General features: G+C 37.7%; 1 protein-coding gene across 3 annotated transcripts in view; it reads left to right on the top strand.

Moving 5' to 3' along the window:
• Positions 1 to 20,989, top strand: part of Morc4 (MORC family CW-type zinc finger 4) — a 50,191-nt gene that overhangs the window by 10,235 nt on the left and 18,967 nt on the right. For all 3 annotated transcript variants that reach the window (XM_087601006.1, XM_087601007.1, XM_087601008.1), the window contains exons 4-11: positions 1,895 to 2,112; positions 3,005 to 3,152; positions 4,778 to 4,910; positions 5,202 to 5,330; positions 7,596 to 7,715; positions 9,446 to 9,546; positions 17,924 to 18,013; positions 20,689 to 20,817. In XM_087601006.1, the coding sequence (XP_087457132.1) occupies positions 1,895 to 2,112; positions 3,005 to 3,152; positions 4,778 to 4,910; positions 5,202 to 5,330; positions 7,596 to 7,715; positions 9,446 to 9,546; positions 17,924 to 18,013; positions 20,689 to 20,817 (1,068 nt within the window). The remainder of the gene's footprint in view (positions 1 to 1,894; positions 2,113 to 3,004; positions 3,153 to 4,777; positions 4,911 to 5,201; positions 5,331 to 7,595; positions 7,716 to 9,445; positions 9,547 to 17,923; positions 18,014 to 20,688; positions 20,818 to 20,989) is intronic.

Here is a 20,989-nt window from a genome sequence, read left to right as displayed (position 1 = left end):
AAACCTAGAGCTGCCATCCCTCTGCTCCTTGCTTTTATCCTTTTCCATTTTGGTTTTGAGCCTGCCTTTTCAACTTTTATCCTCTGATCTTCTTAAAGTAACTAACACAATTATGATTTATACCCAAGTAGGAGAAAATGGTTGACAAATGGTAGAAGAGCCTAGAAAATAAGAGATTAACAGTTGACCTGTTGTACTACTTTCCCTTGACTACTTAACTGAAAGGTTGTTTTTTTGTTTTTGTTTTTTGGTTTTTTTTTTTTGTGGTATTAGAAAAAAAAACATTAAATCCAAATGACCATGCAAATTCATTTCATGGGGCAGGTAAAAGGCCTGTTTATGAGGAGCTCTGAATTTTAAAGCTATCATTAGATGTGGAGTACAGATAAGGAACAGTACACTCTAGTTCTCAGAATGAATCCTAGTTTAAAATTAAAGATTGAATATTACTTTATAATTAATGTTACATAGACTGTAACCTTGTCTTTTCCAGCCATCCCTTCTACAAGAGGAATGAAAAATATCAGAACTTTACCAGTTTATAGGCCTCACTTCCTGGAATCGTTAAGGCCCAAATGTAATGTTAACTCAGTGTTCTCTTTTCAGAGGACCACTTCCCTGAAAACTGTTTTCATCTCCTATTAGATTTATTTGTAGGATGCACAAAGACCTAGAGAACATCCGTGCATTATTACATAACATTATATAACAGAAAATTTGAAAGATGCTCCCCTTTATTGGGTAGTAAACACAAAACCACAGTCTTCAGGAAATGGAAAACAGGTAGTTGAACCATCTTCCCCACTGGAAGAAGTAAGACCAGAACCAACCTGCTCAGTTGTGTCATGTGGAGGCAGTGTCTCTTTCACTAACACTGGAGAAGTAGCTAATCTGTAATACATGAAATTCATCAACCATCAGTTTGGAGGATGAGAATATCAGTTTTATTAATATTTGTGTCTAGTGCTTAGCACAGTCTGTAACTCATAAGGATTTCAATAAATATTAAACTAGCGACAGTGTGCATCAGTGTGAAATTGGGCAATCCGGAGACCTACAAGCCTCAAAATCAATGTTATTTATGGTGGCTAAAGGTACAAGAGGAAGATCATTTTGTAGATGTCATGTGTCTAAATATTCTCATACGCTGTTATTTGGATGTGTATCAGACAATTTATATGGAAAACATAAGAAAGGGAAGGATTCTGACTCACAGAGTAAGCTGATGACAGAGTTTACTGAGGTGACTCAGTGAGAGGCCTTTAATAGAACAAGAGAGACTTTATACTGCAGCTGTTTGCGGATATTCGCAGGCAGAACTACCTATTTTTATCCCTTGGCCATATTCCAGTGAACTGTCCCAGCAGATGGAACAGACGCTTAAAATTCGGAGGGCTATCCTTTGGGTGGGGAGTTTGAATTGTCAAGATAAACCATCTCTTTCTGATTCTTAGACGATGGTGTGACCAGATGAGAAGGTGTTTAGTTCAAGTACCTCATTTAGCACTGTGCATTCCTGACCTCTCCAGGTAAACTGCTCTTTTCATATAGCCCTACCTAGTAGGAGTCAGGGCTGATTTATTGAAACAAGAAAAGCAGCTGCACAAGGCCTACGTGGCTCCTCCCGTTATGTTAGCTAGTAGGAAGGAGAATTGCATTTACAAAGTGTGACTCTGGCATATAGAACTATTTAATATTTAAGTACAAACAAGCCTCACTGGAAAATTGGTCTCATAGCCCTATCGTGATTTCCTATGTTTTGCCTGGAAGCACCAAACTGTGTGAAAAAAAGAACTTGTTGCTAGTCTGCATGTGTTAGCCAAATTCTCTCGGTGAACTAGTTTAGGATGCTTTTTACCTTTCTCATTTCTTTTTTTTTCTTCTGTAATTTCAGCTTTGGATTCACAGATAAAGTAATAAAGAAAAGCCAGTGTCCCATCGGGGTCTTCGGTAATGGTTTTAAGTCGGGTTCCATGCGACTAGGAAAGGACGTTCTTGTCTTCACCAAAAATGGGAGTACCCTGGCCGTCGGACTTCTGTCACAGACCTACCTGGAGTGTATCCAGGCACAGGCGGTTATTGTACCAATTGTCCCATTCAGCCAGCAAAACAATATCCTTCCTGGAAATGGAGAGTAATTGGTTAAATCTTAGTCTGAGTACTTTGGCAGAATCTCTTCTTCAGGACAAATCCAGCTGTTATTTGATATTTCATATTTCAAATATGGTTTTTATATCTAAAGAGGTATTCAAATGTCTCAAACATAACTGACATGTCCCTCGGTTAAATATTTTCTTTAATAGTGGCCCATTAGCAGAAGTTGAAAGTTTCTCCCCTGTGTTCAAATTCCCACCGCTCTAGTTCAGTTTATAAAAGTCTCTTTTGGCTAGCCACTGTTGCATGATAAAGTTCTCAGGGCCTTTGCACTAAAGGCTCCTAGAAATGTCTTACTTACAAGTGCATAATGGTTCTTTTGCATATATCCGGATGGGCTCTCATTTCTGATGGGAGCAATATAGCTGGAAAAATTGAACTTACTGCTTTCAGATAGTTTAAGATTTTAACTTTGAACCTTCTTTTTTAAATGAAGTACTTTCTTTGTTTATGTTGTAGCTTTGCAGCTATATTCTACAAGTATAACTGATTTTGCTGTTTGAATAAACAGCCTTTCCAACTTTCTACTTCCTTTTCCTCTGGTAGCAATAATGCCTTTGTGTGTAGATTTTGTGTCTACACGTAACCCCAAAGGCACTCTGTTTGTTAATATTTATCAATTTCTGTAACTGTATAATAACGTGTTTCATTATCACATCTCTTGTACATAATGTATTTGGATTACACTTGCCTCGTCCTCTCTTGGTCCCTCCCACTGGCCCTCTTCCTCTTCACAGCTAGGCCTTTCATTTCATGTCCTTTTCTGTGACCTAGAGAGTTTCATTATGACTCTTACTTCTTGATAGCATCCTTAGAAGATACGCATTTTCTTTGACTGATTTGTTTTTACAAAAAATGATTGTTACTGAGGATTCTTTGCCCAGCTTAGAAGCCATCTTGAACTACTCGATTTTCAATGATGAAAGAGACCTGATGTCTCAGTTCGATGCCATTCCGGGCAAAAAAGGCACCCGTGTTCTCATCTGGAATATCCGGAGGTATAGTACTAAAAGAGCGTTAAATTCTCAGAAGCAAATGGAGTATGATAAAGTACTTTTTAATATTATTTTCTAGACTCACGTGGACAAACACTGAGTCATATTTTTATCTTTTTGCATACATCTCTGTAACTTTCTTGATTCTGTTGAAATAGTGGTTCTTGTTGATTAAATGCTGTGTAAATAAAGTGAAAATATGCATGTCGTGAGACTGTAGCTTTAAATGATCATGATGATACAATGTAACATTATTGCGACAGCCTCAGAATCCTTTACACTTGTTTGGAAATTGGCAGATAATCGTTATTTTATATACACTGGCCAGTTAAATGGATTATAAGAGAGATCACAGTGAAATATGCATGAGAGTTTAAAAACAAGAAATTCTTTACTAATGCTCTTAGAGTAGCTTGGAATAGAGAAAAAGCTTTGAAGCAGATTAGTTTTAACTATAATGAAACTGAATTAAGATAATAACTTTAAAGCTAATAGAACGAGAGAAAGTCTATAATGTAACTTTTAATTTTGGTATAGATACATTTGGGAGTATATTAGAGCTCAAACACAAAAACCCTAAAACCTTTTGGTATAGCGTAGAAAGAGTACTTGCCTGGTATTGGTTAATGAGGTTGCCCATGGTCTTGGAAGGAGCAAAGCTAAGAAGCCGAAAATAGTAAATAAAAAGAATAAGAAAGGTCCAAATGAAAGGGATACTAGTTGTTCTATGTACATGATAATTCCATATTTTAGAGGGCAAAAAATAAATGATGTTCTATAGCTCTGTAGCAGTCTGTGTGTTACTTTTTAACCATTTAAGAGCTAGTGCTAGGGGGTTGGGGATTTAGCTCAGTGGTAGAGCGGTTGCCTAGCAAGCGCAAGGCCCTGGGTTCGGTCCCCAGCTCCGAAAAAAAAGAAAAAAGAAAAAAAAAGAGCTAGTGCTAGGCCAGGCATGATGGTGTATGATGGTGCGTGCCTTGCATCCCAGCACTTCAGAGGTAGAGGTGTGTGTGTGTGTGTGTGTGTGTGTGTGTGTGTGTGTGTGTGTGTATTCCAGAGAGGAGGGGAGGGAAGGAGAGGGGAAGGGAGTTAGTTAGTTAGTTAGTTAGTTAGTTAGTTAGTTAGTTAGTTAGTTAGTTAGAGGTCAATATTAGATACATAGCCAGACTCGGCATTAGGGTGAGACATAGGACTGAATATGGGGAAATCTTGGTTTTCTGCTGATGTCAGCAGAAGTTGATTTTGGATGCATCTACTCATTCATTTGGGGAAAGTGATATTTAGTGACTTCTCTAACAGGACTCAGAAAGTTGTTATTTAAGATCTTGCATTGAGTATAGCTGAAATCCATGTGATTCATCAGATCATAGATATTCCTTTTGGTCTTTTCTTATGAACTTGGTATCACCAACACTAAGGAACATGGTAGATAGATTTATAATAGGAACAACTTAAATATTGTATAGTCCTCAATTTACCTAGTTTGTAGTTCATTTGGAGTGGCAGTCAGGGAAAGGAACCTGATGTTGACTTATGTATCACTTCTGCTGGGTTCCAAACACAAACCCCACCCCTACTCCTTGTGGTAGCCAGTTCTTCTTAGATTGGTACTTATCTCTTTCACTCAGAAACAAAGATGGAAAGGCCGAGCTGGACTTTGACTCAGATCAATATGATATCCTGGTGTCAGACTTCGCTGCTGAAGAAAAAATGGTTGATGGTGTGGCCTCTGAGCTGCCAGAAACAGAGTATTCCTTACGGGTAAGAGCAACCCATCTTCCACAGTGGGCAGCACAGTTTCCCACGGTGCGAAAACATTACAGAGCATAGCTTAAGTGCAGTTGTGCAGGGATGGTTCTCTCCTGCTACACAGTAGCAGTTTAGTTTCTGTAGTTACTTCCATTTCAAGATGGTGGTTGAAATGTTGTAACGAGTATAGAAACTAAGCCAAAATATTCGCCAAGTCTATACTCCGTAGGCAAGTGATGTTTTGAGGAGATAGCTGTAGAATTGGTAGTATGCATAACAATTTTTTCTTTTACGACTCCATAGGCATTTTGTAGTATTCTATATATGAAGCCAAGGATGAAGATTTTTCTCCGACAAAAGAAGGTGACTCCGCAGATGATTGCTAAGAGCCTGACCAATGTAGAATATGATACATATAAGCCTACCTCCACGGTATCCTTGCATGTAGCTGAGATCTTCAGTTCAGGGTTAAATTTTTATATTGGTACACAGTCAAAATGCTGCCTTGTTCCAATTCAAAATCATATGCTAAGGCATCCCTCCTACTGGATCCTTGAAGAAAGAATTTTTAAATGTCTGCACCAGTTTTTATCAGAAACTACCTGTGAGCTGTTAAATGAAAGTCATGTGTATTTGAAGACTGTGGCTCAGTAGATTTCAAAATCTAATATTTATTTATTTATTTATTTATTTATTTCTCTTGAGACAGGGTCTCCCACAATATTCCATGCTGGCCTTGAACTTACTGTTTAGTATAGGCTAGCTTCAAACTTGAGGTGATCCTCCTGCCTCAGCCTTTTGAATGCTGAGTGTAAGTATATGCTGTCATGCCTGGCTTTAAAACATTTTTTTATTAGAAATGTTCATTTTAAGTCCTCAGCATATACCAGTGAGCAGCCAAACTTGAGAATCTTATCCATAGATATCCACATTACAATTTATTTATATTGGAATTTTGTCATATTTCTATTGGTTAAAATAAAATTTTAGTTGGACTCATTAATCTTACAGTTTATGTTGTACTAGGTCCAGATTTGGATTTGGATGTGAATTAGTGAGTGGAAATTAAAGGTATTTCTAGGAGGAGATGAATCATTCAGAAGCTCAACATGGATTTCCTGGGAACTTCTCATAATGACAGCCATGCAGAAGAGCACTTGCTCATTTTCTACACCTCATTGCACTATAAGTGGATTCCAGATACCAGGGACAATCTTAAGATGAACTATGCTAATTAACCATCTTCACTGGTGGCGTTTTGAGGAGAAATTAGTCTACAGAACACTCAGATCTCAAGTACTTATGAAAACTTGCTCTTTTATTTTGTAATTCTTGGACCTATAGACATATTCTCTGCATTTCAAAAATCAAAGGCATTATTTTACTTTGTCTTCTTTTTTGCTTGTTTAAAATAAACTGTGCAGTTATTACTCACAGTGGATTTATTTATTTTCCCCCCTTTGGAAAGCACATACCTTCTCTACGAGGAAACTTGCTTAGCCCAACTTAAAGAGTCAGAGCTAGCAAGTAAGAAAGTTATTTATAACCTTACCTCATGTAGGTTAAGATCATAGCACTGTGCGTTTAGCAGAGTCCCTCCAATGACATGTTTCTAACTCCTGTTTTAGTATATGGTTCCTTTCCTGGGCCTAGCTTCTTAAGTTTGAGGGTTTCTATCAGACCAACTTCAATGTATGCATTTCATATTTATCACAGTCTCCCCTTCCCATTAATCCAGTTACCCTCTGATGTTACAATACTGGTTAAATAGTCACTATTGGCATGACTAAAATGAAAACCCAAACACTAGCATTATTTTCCTGAGATGACTGCGGAACAAGGTAATTGGTACTGATTTATTTATTCCTTAGTCATCAACTCAAAAGCCTCTTCACTCCTCTCTGTGCTCTTCATACAAATTTGATGACGCATTTCCTCTCACAATGTACCCTCAGCCCATTACATACAATTTCAAGAGTGTACAGCACAAAATAGTTGACAATGACTGTCTTTAAAATGTCAACTTTGTGGTGTGTGAATTTTTATTAAGTTGGGAAACTGTTGTCTTATTTTTTTTGTTTTTATTTTGGAATAGGTCCTATTTAAAGTTTCTCTTGTGTTTCTGGAGCCCAGAAAACTTTATATGTTCTGAGTCGAATATTAGTGCGCTAGGCTTACCAATTGCATCATGGTTCCCATGGTACCTGACCCATATCATATGGTATTGATGTCCATGGCTTGTCATTTACAAAGGCTGTGCAAGCTTTTTTAAAAATATCTGTGGCAGATAGCAAAAGAAACAACTGTCTTTAGCTCATGATTTCAGAGGTTCAGTCCACTGTGCAAGAAAGAAAAGATGGAGCAGAGTAGCTCGAGTACTTTGTGGCAGCCAAAAGGTAGCGCCATGTGTGGTGGCACACATTTTAATCCCAGCACAGGGGAGGTAGAGGCAAGCAGACCTCTGAGTGCAAGGCTAGCCTGCTCTTTAGAGTGAGTTCCAGAATAGTCAGGGCTACACAGTCTCATGCCCCTCTCCAAAAAGAAAAGAGTAGAGCAAGAGAATGTTTGTGTTTTTAAATTCTTTATTATGTCAACTCACATGTACTGACATACTGTGGGTTTTTTTTTCTATAATATAATGGGGTTTTTTTCTCCTTAAGCCTCTGGTGTTTGTCTCCTTAATGATTTTCTCCTCAGAATAAGCAAGTGAGAATCACATTTGGATTCTCTTGCAAATATCGGAACCAGTTTGGAGTTATGATGTATCATAACAACCGCCTTATTAAGGCCTTTGAGAAAGCGGGCTGCCAGTTAAAGGTGAGTGCTTAATGTTTCTTTGCCATAGGGAACTGTAATAAATGGGAAGCGAAATTGTAAATCTTAAATTCTTAGTGGTTTTCAGACCCTTCTCATGATAGTTGATAGATTCTGGTACTAAAGTCCTTTAGCAGTAGATGGGGTGTCCTGTGTGGAAAAATTATTTCTCAGGTACTCATGCAGCAACTAGGGGTATTTCCAGAAGGAGTAGAGTTCAGTGATAGCTGCCTCACCATGTACATTGGCTTATTAGTGTATAAAATAGCTCTTATCTTGTGGAGACAATAAAAGTATATTGGAAGGTTCATAAAATTTAGTGGTTGAAAACCAAGATTTGGGGGCTGGAGAGATGGCTTAGCAGTTAAGAGCACAGACTGCTCTTCCAGAGGCCCTGAGTTTAATTCCCAGCAACCACATGGTGGCTCACAACCATCTGTCATAGGATCCAATGTCCTCTTCTAGTGTGTAGGCGTACATGCAGATAGAGCATACATACATAAAATAGAATCTTAAAAACAAAAACAAAACAAACAATATTTGTGTCCTGGGTTTCTTATCTATAAGCTATACCCCTCGGCTAATCAGTTCATTTCTTTGAGGTTCAATGTCTATGTTAGTAAAGTAGAAACAATGTTTTTATCTCCCTTTCAGCTTAAAGGGTTGAAATATGTTAAGGATGATAAATGATATGAAATATTTCATAAACCAAACTATGCAAATGTTACCATTATCTTTGATGTTTTAATGATCATGTAAAGTAGTAATTTCCACAAGTAATTCTTTTGTGCCTGTTTTAAAGATTAGCTGGCTAAAGCATGGGGAATGACAGACTGCTCTGTATTAGAGTTTACTGTCTAACAGTATTACTAGTAGGACAGGTATGTAAGACCCAGGATAGCTAACCGTGTGGATAGCTTGGTTTTGCCTGTTATATCATCTTCTTAAACAACTCCTAGTTATGTGTCAGATTAATTACTCCTTGATTCTAGTAAAGAGTAAAACAAGCTTTAAAAGCCCCAAATCCCTTGCACGTCATCTTTGACTCTGGTGGTTGCTTGGTGGCCTATCTGTGTGTGGACATGCCGATAATATGGGAGTCACTATGGTGGTTACCTTGCACCTCAACTTTTCGCTTTTTTTTTTTTTTTTTGGAGCTGGGGACCGAACCCAGGGCCTTGCGCTTCCTAGGTAAGCGCTCTACCACTGAGCTAAATCCCCAGCCCGCACCTCAACTTTTAAAATGAGGTTTCACTTCAGTTCTGCGGACATTAGTATGTAACTTTGCTTTCGAGCAGTGTAAATTCTTTATTCCGGTGAATCTTCTGGCAATCCTAGAATATAAGACGCATGAGAATGGAGTTGTGTGGATGACGCAGGTAGAGCTGAGGGATTGCAGTGATCTGTGAGTCCCTGAACAATCTAAGAGACAGAAATGGGGAGAACTACAGAGCCAGGAGGAGTAAAGAGGGAGGATATATTATAATATCCCATATTTATATGTTATATAAATATGGGATATATCCATAATTGGGATATATTATATGAAAAAAAGGTGAAAAAAGAAAAGTAAAAACTAAACTTGTCAGTTTCCCTTCTAAGTGTTCCTCTAGATCTTCATGGCCTTTCCTTACCCGTGAATATTGTATAACCTTTTTCATTATTTTTTTGGAATCAAAAGCAAATGCCAGGCTGTCAATAGTAATGTGTTGAAATTAACATTGTCTTCTAAGCCAACCTGTGGAGAAGGTGTGGGAGTAATTGGAGTCATTGAGTGCAATTTCCTAAAACCTGCGTACAACAAACAAGAATTTGAGTATACCAAGGAATACCGGTGAGTCACCCCCAACCTGAGACGCTGCGGATGAATCACTCAGATACCATTCTGCTCTCCAAAGCCTCTAAACCAGCATTAAAAGCCAGTTTGTTAGGAGAAGTTAACTAACAATTACTTCAGAACTATTCTCCAAGATTAGAGATGATTTTGCTCTTTTTCAATTTACCTCTAGAAATTATAGAATGAGGAATTATTTGGGTATGGTATTTCTGGTAAAATGAAGGACCTTGTTTTTCAACTTGAAGCAAAGGAGTCTGAAGTTACTGAGCACATTTTGGGGAGAGAAATTGAAACGTGCCCTTTAAATTTTCTTGAAGCCAGTGTACACTTTTGGAAATGTCAGTCCAACAGGAAGATATTTATGCTGTCATGAAAGCATGTAGGGAAGATAAATAGCTAAGAATCAGAAAGGAGCCTGACTCTGAGGTTAAACCAATAAGGATATTTTAGGAATTGATGAAAGTGGTTGTTAAAATGGGACTGAAGATAGGTTTGGGGTTTAGGATACAGGATGCTTTCTCAGCATGCATGAGGCCCTGGATTTGATATCTCTTATATCTTAGACAAAGGACACAGGTTGAAAAAGTAAAATCCTTGATGGTTATGAAGAATGTGGTATGTGAAAATATGAGTTATGTACATCAAAAATAATTAATGTATATATGCAAAATGGGACCTTATTTATTTATTGTTTTCTGAGCACAGTTTCTCTGTGACACTGTGGCTTTTCTGGAGCTTCCTCCATAGACCACGGTGGCCTTGAACTCACAGAGATCAGCCTGCCTTCTGTCTCCCAAGTGCTGGGATCAAAGATATGCACTACCACTGCCCAGCTGAGGAGAACCTTTCAATATGACCAAAGAAAAGCTTCACAAAACAGTGTATATTTGAGCTGAAACTTAAAGGAAAATTGATGCCTTCTAGGTGAACTAACAGGAGGGGTATTTTAAGCAAAGGGATGCTAGGTAATGGCATGAAAAGGTAAGAAAGAGAAAATGTGAGACCATTTGCTGTCATTTTATTTAAAATCCTAGTAATATTTTTCTAAGGGTGGGAGGAAAAAGTAATCTGTCAGAAATGGTTTTTTTGTGCTCTAAGATATAACAAAATTAATGAAATGTTCCTCCGTTTATATGAGACCATAAGAACTTTAGATGCAGGGTTTGACAAAGAGATAGCTATTTGAACGGCAACCCTAAATTAATTTCTGCATAATTGGGTTTGAGTCACTCAGGCTTATCAGTAGTTATGGCGATGGTATGCCCTGGATCCAAATAAATTAATCATTTAAATGTGGGTCTGACCCATAATGAAGACCTTTGACCAAGACTTGTCTCCTAAATGTAAAAGCTTAAAAGTGGCATTGCTTTAATGGAACCAAATATTGTTTCTTTTGAGTAAAAGTGGTGAATTTAGGATAATTATCTAAATAATATTTATAAATTCTAAATGTTAGTTATTAAAAATGATTTTACAACTTTCCATGGTATCATTGCTAACATAACACCATAAAAACCTGTAATTCTTTCCTTAGCATACATTAGACCTTGGATTTTTGATGCCTAGTTTTGGTATGATGAATTTGAGGTTATTGTAGAAGGTCCAAATATAGGTATTCTATAAACATGTAGGATTTCTACTTCAGTAGTTTAGTAGATACTATGTATTTTAATAAGAGCAGAATGATATACTAACCCACATAGAGTTTTGTGCATAATAAATCCCCTAATTATTACCTAGTTCAGGCATCACTGGCATTTTTTAAAATCTACTTATTTTTTATTTTATGTGCATGAGGATTTTGCCTGCATGCGTCCAACATTTGTTCCCATTGCTGGCAGCTGGCAGTAGAGGACATCAAATCTGAAGTTACAGAGAGTTATGAGCTGTTGTGTAGGTGCTAGGAACTGAGCGGGGTCCTTCTTTAAGGGCTGCAACTGCACTTAGCCCCTAATTCATCCCTCTGGCTCTACTATTTTTTTGAAGATAGTTTCTCACATAGTTCATGCTCGCCTCGAGCTCACTATGTAGTTGGGGGTAGTTGTGAATTCTCGTACTTCCTACCTGCATCTCACACATGCTAGGATAGTAAGAATGGATTCGCCATGCCCTATGCCCTTGTATTTCTATGCTGGGGACTGAAACCCAGGTACTTATATATGAAAGTGCAAACAGTACTACTGAGCTATAACCCCCGCCCTTTATGTAAACTTCATGCAACGTGAGAGATCTTAGATAAAAATATGGGGATTTGAAAGCAGACATAGGGGTATAGACCTTTAATCCCAACACCCAGGGACTATGGCAGTGCAGTTGTGAATTCAAGGCCAGGCTGAGCTGCATAATGAGTTCCTGGGCGGCCTCATCTACATAGCAAGGCCCACCATTCCCTTCGCTCCTCTCCAAAACTGGGAGTTTGAGAGAAGGATTAGAGAATACTGTTTGCCATCACAAAATCCTGGGAGTATTAGATTTAAAAGTACAAATGATAAAAGAGATGCAAGCCATCGTACCGCCAGAATATCTGCAAACAAATCGTCGGTAATATATCACTTTGAGCAATCTGTGGATATTAGACTTTAGCTGTAAATATTGTGGCTTAGGCTTAAAACATTTTTAGAGTCAACTTAACCTTTAAAAATGCAACAAGCAGAACATATTAACTGAGCAAAGCCGCAGGCACACAACACAGTGACTAGATTTTATAGAATCTTCCAAAGAATTTCCAAATTGCTCACTATAAGGACTTTATATTCTGTTTGTGATACAGACTATCACGCATCTCAAAGCAATTAAACACATTAAGAAGCAGTAAATGGCTGATGGGTCAATTGAAATTTTTTTCGCTACTACATAGGGAAAAATGCCCTGAGAAGATAAATGCAGACACTTTTAGGTGTGACTTAAGGTATGCTTTAAATGGATCTCTGGGTTTGAGGCCAGCCTGGTCGACACAGAGAAACTCTGTCTCAAACAAACAAACAAACAAACAAACAAACAAACAAACAAACAGCAAACAAACAAAAGATATTCTTTAAAAGGCACAAGATTGGAACTGTAGAGAGATGGCTTGGTGGTTAAGAACACTGGCTGCTCTTCCAGACAGTCCAGATTCAATTCTTAGCATCCACAACTTGGCTCACAACTTTCAGTAGCTCCAGCTCCTAGGTAGCCAATTCCAAACTTCTGGCCTCCATGGGCAGCAGGCACACATGCATGCAGAGAAAAATACCCACATGTATAAAATACCTAATAAAACATTTAAAGGACAAAGGTTGTCAAAAGGGGAAGGAGTTCTGATAAGCAGTAGCATGAGCTATGGCACTGATAAGAAATCCGAAGGGGAAACGAGATTGGGGTATGTGCTAAAGTGAAGAGAAATCCAATGAAATTGATAGGATTGTGGGCCAGCTCTTAGAGCAGAGACAGACAAGTATTTTCTGAGATGAGCAGATTTGGGTTTTTGCAGGCCACCCAGTCTCCTACTCAACTTCTCAATTCTGTCATAGTATGAAAGTATATATATGCAGTAAGTAAAGGAGTACGTATTGTGCCCAGTATGATTTTGTTCTTGAAATAGACTGGGATTGGTCTTCCAGGCTAAGGTTTGCACATTGCTTTCTTAGAACCCCTATTTCTGAACTGTGTTCCAAGTTACAATTAATGAATTCAGAGAAACTGAGTGATAATTTATAGTTTATGGAAGAACAGTGATAGTCCACTTCTACCTCTAAACAACAGAAAGTATCTTTAGTTGTAACAATTCGTCATAAATTCACTGGCTTAAAACACTAATAGACTGTATTAGAGGTCTCTAGGTTAGATAGCTGACACAGATCTCACTGGGCTAAAATCAAGGTATTGGCAGCCCATCTTCTTTTCTGGAGGCTCTAGGGGAGAATCCAATTCCCCTTTTTCTCCAACATTAGGGGCTGCCAGCATTCCTTGGCCCAAGGCCTTCTTCTCCAACTTCAAAGTCAGCAGCGATGGGTTGCATCCTCCTCACATTGCATCAGTCCATAATCCATTTCCTCCTGATTCTGACTCCTCTGCCTTACTCTTCCACACTTAAAGGCTTACATCAGGAACCTTTGGAATAATGTTCCTTTCAGGTCAACCGATGAGTAACAGTAACTCTCATACTGTGTAACCTAATATACTTGGGTTTTATTTTTTTAGATTTTAGAGATTGGGATGTAGACATCATTGGGAGACTACTATTTTGTCAGTCTGTCCTCTGGCACTTCAAGATTTCTTACTCACATTCAAATGTGATTGCCCTGCCCCATCCCAATGTCATCAAAAACATCAGATTAAAGTCTGAGCTAAACATCCTAAGATCAGAAATCCCATATTTCATATCCAAATCACATTTTTCTGAGTCTCTCTCTCTCTCTCTCTCTCTCTCTCTCTCTCTCTCACACACACACACACACACACACACACACACACACACACACACACCCCTGTACTGCTAAAATATAATAGTGTGAGAAGCATGGGACCCCAGTTATATAAAAGTTCTGTGTTGAGTGAAGATTAAACTGAAAAGAAAAAAAAAAGGTTCCAGGTACCAAGCAATGTTATAAATCCAGCTAGGCAAATTTTATTAAATATCCAAAGACTGGGCATAATTTTCTGAGGCTTACAACACTGCCCTCTGTCATCAAAGATCTGCCTTCTAGCCTTATGGTTCAATCCTCAAAATTATCTGTTTGTGAAGACTAGTATATTTTTACAGCAGGTTTAATTTCATAAACTTTTCTCTGCACTACAGTTTTTGAAGTATTTTATTTCTTGTGCTGATAATATAATTACATCATTTCTTCCTTCCTTTTCCTCTCTCCAAATGCTCCCATATACCCATCCTTGCTCCCTTTCAAATTCATGGCCTCTTTTTTTTCACTAGTTATTGTTACATACATATACATATGTATGTATGCATATGTATTCCTAATTCCAACCTGCTCAGTCTGTAGAATGTTACTTGTATGTATGTTTTTAACAGTCCGATTGGATTCTTTCACTATATGTGCTCCCCCATTTATTCCTGACAGTCTAAGCTGAAAAACTTAGTGTTCCCACGTGTCAAAACCCTTGTCGATCTTTCATGACTGTGATGAATAGTCATTCCACGTAAGAAGAGGCTCTTGTCTGGTCTTCCTTAGATAATCTTATTTCTTTTCTTGGCTTCAGCTGAGACAGTTGTGAAGGTCTGTGAGTCACATGCTTAATATTCCCCAAAAGCCTTACATGTGACTGAATATTTTGACCTTTTGATCTTACTGATATATTCACAAATGATTGTCATTCACAGAACTCATGTTCCTAACATAATTTTAACATCTTTTGTGCTTTCCACTAACTGATTTTTTTTGGTCGAATTCTGATTGCTTTCTGATGATAGGCTCTTCATTTAAATTATCATCTCTTTCCTGCATTTTACTTGGGCAGCCAGAGGACACAGCTTCAGCAGTTTATCTGGAGATCTCAGGCAAATGCACCAACTCATCCTTTACAAGCTGAAAATGGAACTAACCGAAGGACACGTTTCTGCTAAGCTTTCTCTGACTGTGTAGCTAGGATCGGATTTCAGCTTTTTCTGGAACGTGTTGTTCATTTCACCTGAGCCTCGATTAGCAGTGTCTTTAACATTTGTGTTCCTAACTCTGCTTATGATGATTTAGGCACTCTTTAAGCCAATCTCTTTGTTCCCCACTGTGCTCCTCTAGTTCCTTCTGAACCCTCCAATGGAATTACCTCCCACCTCATATGTCTATTAACAGTCTGTTAGTGCAGTTTAGACTCTGGCATGTTTCTCAGAATTCTTAACAGTTTTGCTATTTTTTATTTATTTTTCTTATTTCTGATTTTAGACAGGGTCTTGTGTAGCCTTGAACTCTTGATCCTCCAAAATGTCCCAGGGTGCCAAATTTCAGTTTTAAAGTAACTTCCTTATAATTTAGGTTTTTTTTAATAGTAGCACTCTGTTTCTAGGCACAGCAGTCCGCAATAATATTTTTATTAAATTTCTTTATATTTAGGTGTGTGTGTGTGTGTGTGTGTGTGTGTGTGTGTGTGTGTGCACGCGCGCGCACACACACACACACACACAGGCTCAGGTCAGGAAACACCTTCACCCACTGAACCATCTTGAAGGCCCTGTATTCTTTCTGTCACATCATATACTTGTGAGTTTGGGTTGAATCTGTTTACATTTAAAGCAATCATTTGCAAGGGATGCCTTCTGTCATTTGGTAATAAAATAGAAGAGCTTCTCTGATTTCTTATGTTGCTGTGTTTTATGTGTAGGTGATGTTTTATAGTGGAATGTTTGAAATGCTTGCTCGTTTCCTTGTATATATATATTTATATTACCTCGCTATTTTCCCTCTCTTTTCATGTTAGACTTCTATGATGCCTATTCTCCTCAGGCCTACATTTTATTTTGGTTTCTTTTTCTAGGTCTTCTGTCTCTTTATTGCCATTTCCATTTTGTTCAAAAATTGCTTGTTGACTTCCTTCACATTTCTAGGGTTATGTAAGCATCTTTAGGTCAGAACTTTCTCAGAGACAGTTTCTTTGCATTTTATTTTTTAATCACCTTGTTTTTATATTCCTTTGTATACATCATTATCTTCATAACATGAGAATTCAGGAAATAAGATTCCCCACCCTTTCCTGGGATTTGCTATGTTGTTTTTATGTATGTGATGTTGGTGCTGTGTTTTGCTGTAAGCTGTCTCTGTACCAGGGACCAGGTAGTGTGTAAACTTAAAGTTTTCTCACTTGTGTTCTGACCTGTATCTTCCCCTGGCAATTCATTGTGTATATATGTGTGCGCGTATGTGTATATATGCATGCATATGTATGTATGTATGTATATATGTATGTATATATGTATGTATGTATGTATGTATGATTTTGAGTATCTTCATTTTAATATCTGGCTCACTAAACAGATAAAATATGAAGAGGTGAAATTAAAGTTCCATCGCTTTGGCATTATTTCATCTAGAGGAGAAGCTTGTAATCATGGAGAAATATAACCCAAAGACCACTTGCCCATTGTATGATCAAAGATAGTAGCAATGAGAGCGCTGATCTCTCTCCTTGGAGGATAGCATCCCTTTCTCCTATCCTGGTTCTTCTAAGTGGCGTCTGGGACACACGCAGGATTTTCTGTTGAGGAGCTAGAGGGGGAGAGTGTGTAACTGTTACTCTGCTAAGAACAGCAGCAGATGAAAATTAACCATGATTTACCATCTACATATTCCAAAATATTGTAGTTAAATATTAACTGGATCAGATTCAGACTCCTACAGCAGCTATGCAGTAAGACGTTGAAGGAACATTTTTCCTGTTAGTGTTATAGGTCTGTGATCACGCCGATTCTGCCGTTGTTATCTAGTTCAGGAGACTAATTCCACATGCTTATTTATCTTCCCAGGCACCCAGCACATTTTCTTTCTTTAATTGGATATTCTGTGCTTGTGACTTGAGGGAAATTTATAACAGAGGGATGAGAGCATTGGTAGTGAGAGAGGGATGAGTTAATACAGGAACCTGTCTATAATTATTTTAATCTCATGTAGGTAGTGGGGATTGAATTTAAAATGGGTAACGTGGAGGTAAGGAAGAGGTATACTCAAGAAGCATACTGAAAAATAATGAATAATGACCCTGAGGGGAAAGAGAGATTTGAAACTTCTCAAGTTTATAGTGTTCTGGGTCCGTGTACATTTGAATTAAGTTGTAATCCCGGGGGATAGAATTTGATAGGAATTATTCATTAGACAAGAGAGCAAACTGAAATACTGCTTCTAATAACAGTGTTGTAGAAAATTGTTGAAGAAACCTTTCTCATATTAGTACTGTGCAGCTATGATTGGTGTTTGGATGCAAGGGAACTTAAATACAGATAAAGTTAATATTTGATTGTTGTTAATAGATAAGATTTTGTGTATGCTCCCCTAATTTTTCTATTTGATTCTGAAAATGTTATAATCCATCAGTGCTTATGTTTGTCCTTGTTCTGAAATGGTGCTCTGTCATAGTCTTTAATGACAACTTACTCATTCTGTGACTCTGTAAGCCTTGAAAACACTAGACCATTTTACTTTTGGGGGTCTTAGAAACATTTTGACTTCACAACCAAAGTTACTATCAAATATTATGATGTTAACATGATTTTTTTTGTTTTTTCATTATGGTTTTATTGTAGGAGTTTTCAGAGGCAGTTGACGCCTACGTTAGTTTTTTAAGTTGTAGTTATTCCAAACTATGCTGACGAGTTGAAATTTCTGGACTCCCTTAAACAGGAGCTTCTGAGAGATCAAAACTTATTCAACATATTTCTTGCCTTTTCTTTCAGGTTGACAATAAATGCCCTTGCCCAGAAGCTCAATGCTTATTGGAAGGAAAAAATATCTCAAGAGAACTTTGAGACCTCACCTATATCCAGGCTAGTACCATAAACAATAAAATATAGACTACAAAACATTGAGGGTAATGTCCTTCCATCAAATGGAAGAAAGAAGGATAAAATGGTTTCCCATCAGGGAGGTTAGTTAACTAACAATAAAAGGACAGGTACTAATTACATTTTTTAATCTCTTCCTTCTGTTTTAAAACTATGTGATTTGGGTCATAAATGTGAAGGGTTTAATGCTGTCAGTTTAGGAGAGACTGTAATATACTGAGGGATTATGACCTTTTAAATCAAGCAATCCTGGGTGGAAAGTCTAGACCTGCTTCTTGATAGCTGAGCGCATTTTATAATTGAATCACTTCACGTCTTGGAGTTTATTGAGTTAGGACCCATGCCTGTAGAACAGTCATGACATAGACTAGGTGTTCAGACATGTAAACAAACTTGCTTCCTCTTTGTTCTTGCTAAATATTGGGATCGAACTGGTATTTCAGAGAAGAAATGAGAAGGAATAGGGAACCAAACATATTAGAGAAAAAGTAGATGTTTCTGAATCTGTGCCTTACTAAGTAAGGAGAAAATATCATCACAGAAGACAAACTGCATAACAACATACCTACAGTTAGTTATAGCCTCAACAAGTTAAAGATTAAAGTGCTAAAGATTACACTGCCCCCTCATATGGGGGAGCTCCTACTGTTTTAAGTGGAAAGTACTAGATCAAGGTATGGTGCAGAATTTTGTTTCAAATGCAATCCGAAGGCTGGGTATGTTTCTACCTTATTCTAAGATCTCAGCTCATGTTTACCCTCCATGTTTTGCCAAAAATTCAAATTCAAATGAGATGCCATTTTGCCTTTCAAAGCAGCAGTGATAAATGTAGCGAGACAGATGTTCATATATTACTAGACCGTGTAAGAGCTTGCAGTTAGCAGCAGAATTTTAATAGAGATTGTTTATTGAGTGTTTATTTAAATTCTAGACATTGTACTTAGTGCCTTGCATGGAATAATTTATTTACTGATCCACAAACCTAAGTATACAGATATTATTTCTTTGCAGATAGAAAGCCCAGTGCACTAAGAACTTTCATCATTTGTACAGGATTAGACAACACAGCAGAGCTAAGCTTCAAATTAAGCAACCAGTCCCCTGAAGCTACAATCTTCTAGCAAGAGCAATAGAGAATAACACCTTTAGCTTCCTATTTACTACAAAGAGAAATTCTAAACCCCTTCTTTGTGCCTGGATTGAAGGATTCAGCACGATCTGTTTGTAGCCTTTAGCAGAGAGTCGCTGCCTCTTAGTGTTCTTGTCCTCCAAAATAATGCAGGCATCTTTCTGCAAAGCATTCTTCTGGACAAATACATCTAAAAACCAAAGCTACCATGGCCTTTCCTCTCTTCCGCTTGTGCTGAAAGTACTTTATATGGGGTCTGGCTCTTTAGTTGTGTGGAAATATCAGACAGCAGAGGTCAGGCCTGAGTTTAGAGCAGATTGCAAGTCTGGAGCAACCTAAAGCAATAGGGAGGGGAGGTCTAAAAGTATAGGAAAACCTGGCTAAGTAGATGTTTTTAAAAGAGGACATGGATTTGAGTGTCAGAAGTACCTTTTACTTTCTTCTTTATAAATTTTTCTAATTGTAATTTTCTACAAGAGGGTTGTGTTATTTTTATAACTAGTAATAAAAAAGCTGGATTTAAAACAATAAAATATCACTACAAGAAGTCATAAAAGAACCATGCCACTTTATTGAATAGTCCAGTGGAAGACCAGTAAAAAGCAACATACAAAAGAACTGCACCCTGGTAGCAAAGTGGACCTGAGGTGTCTCTCTCCTCCTTGTGTCTTTCATCAGCCTCTGTTCTCCCTCCAATACAACTTTCCACATTATGTCTACCGTCTGTCATATATGCACTGCACTGTAAACAGGGAAGCGAATTCACTTTAATCTATAAGTGATTGGGTTACACCGTTCTGGAAATGACAAGAGCAGATATGCATTTGAGGAGTTTGATGACTTTATCCTCATAGTTTCAACCAACTGTTAGAGCCATCATTTATAGTTAGGAAGTTTAATCTAATTCTATTGCCCTATATGATGGGCATTGGGAATATCAACCTAATAAAAGTGTGAATGAAACAATATAAACAGAAGATGTTTTTATGTGATACTGGAGTTAAAATCCCGAGTCTTGTGTATGCTAGGCAAGCTATATGCTGACCTACATCCCTAAAACTAAAGGGCTGTTTTTGAAAGAACAAGAAGTCAGAAGTGCACATGGAGAAAGATTTTGACAACAGTGCTTCTGTGCCTCCTATAAATATATAATGTGTCCAGTGATTGGACAGGGAAATAAGACACTTTGATGGCTCTTATTTCTTTATAGCAACGTATGATACATATACTACTTTTCCAAGTTAATAAATCTCAGGAGTAAAATTATTCCATTATTTCCTTGAAAATGATTCTAGAATAAATATTATTAACCTCTGTAAAGAATGATTGGTCACTGCAGTTTTTTGTATCCACATCTGGTGTAGTTAGACATGTTGCTAAAAATACACACATTTCAAACAAGATTATAAGATTTCTAGCATATCTTCCCTATAGAAAGTCTTTTCATTCTTAGGATATACCTTTGAAATGCAGGACAAAGCACAGAGCTGGGATCTACGTAATGACATTTCTGGTTTTCCTCACCCAGGGGGATTCCTGACCAGACATGGGTGCAGTGTGATGAATGTCTTAAGTGGAGGAAACTTCCTGGAAAGGTGGATCCATCCACACTACCTGCAAGATGGTTTTGTTATTATAACCCCCATCCAAAATACAAGTAAGTCTGAAGATTCATTATTCTTTCAATAGCTCTTGATTTGTCTTCCTATTTTACAAAGCCACTTCATATCTAATCTCCATTCTTTAGCCTGGTATAAAGCCTGGTATCAAGTGCTGACTGGCCCCACTTTGTCTATCTAACCTTAATTTTTTCATTATTTGTCACAAAG

Source organism: Rattus norvegicus, chromosome X, assembly GCF_021556685.1.
Source record: "Rattus norvegicus strain SHRSP/BbbUtx chromosome X, alternate assembly SHRSP_T2T, whole genome shotgun sequence".
Classification (NCBI taxonomy): Eukaryota; Metazoa; Chordata; class Mammalia; order Rodentia; family Muridae; genus Rattus; species Rattus norvegicus.
The sequence above is the reverse complement of the archived record's forward strand: the minus strand, read 5'-3'. Positions and strand labels throughout refer to the sequence as shown.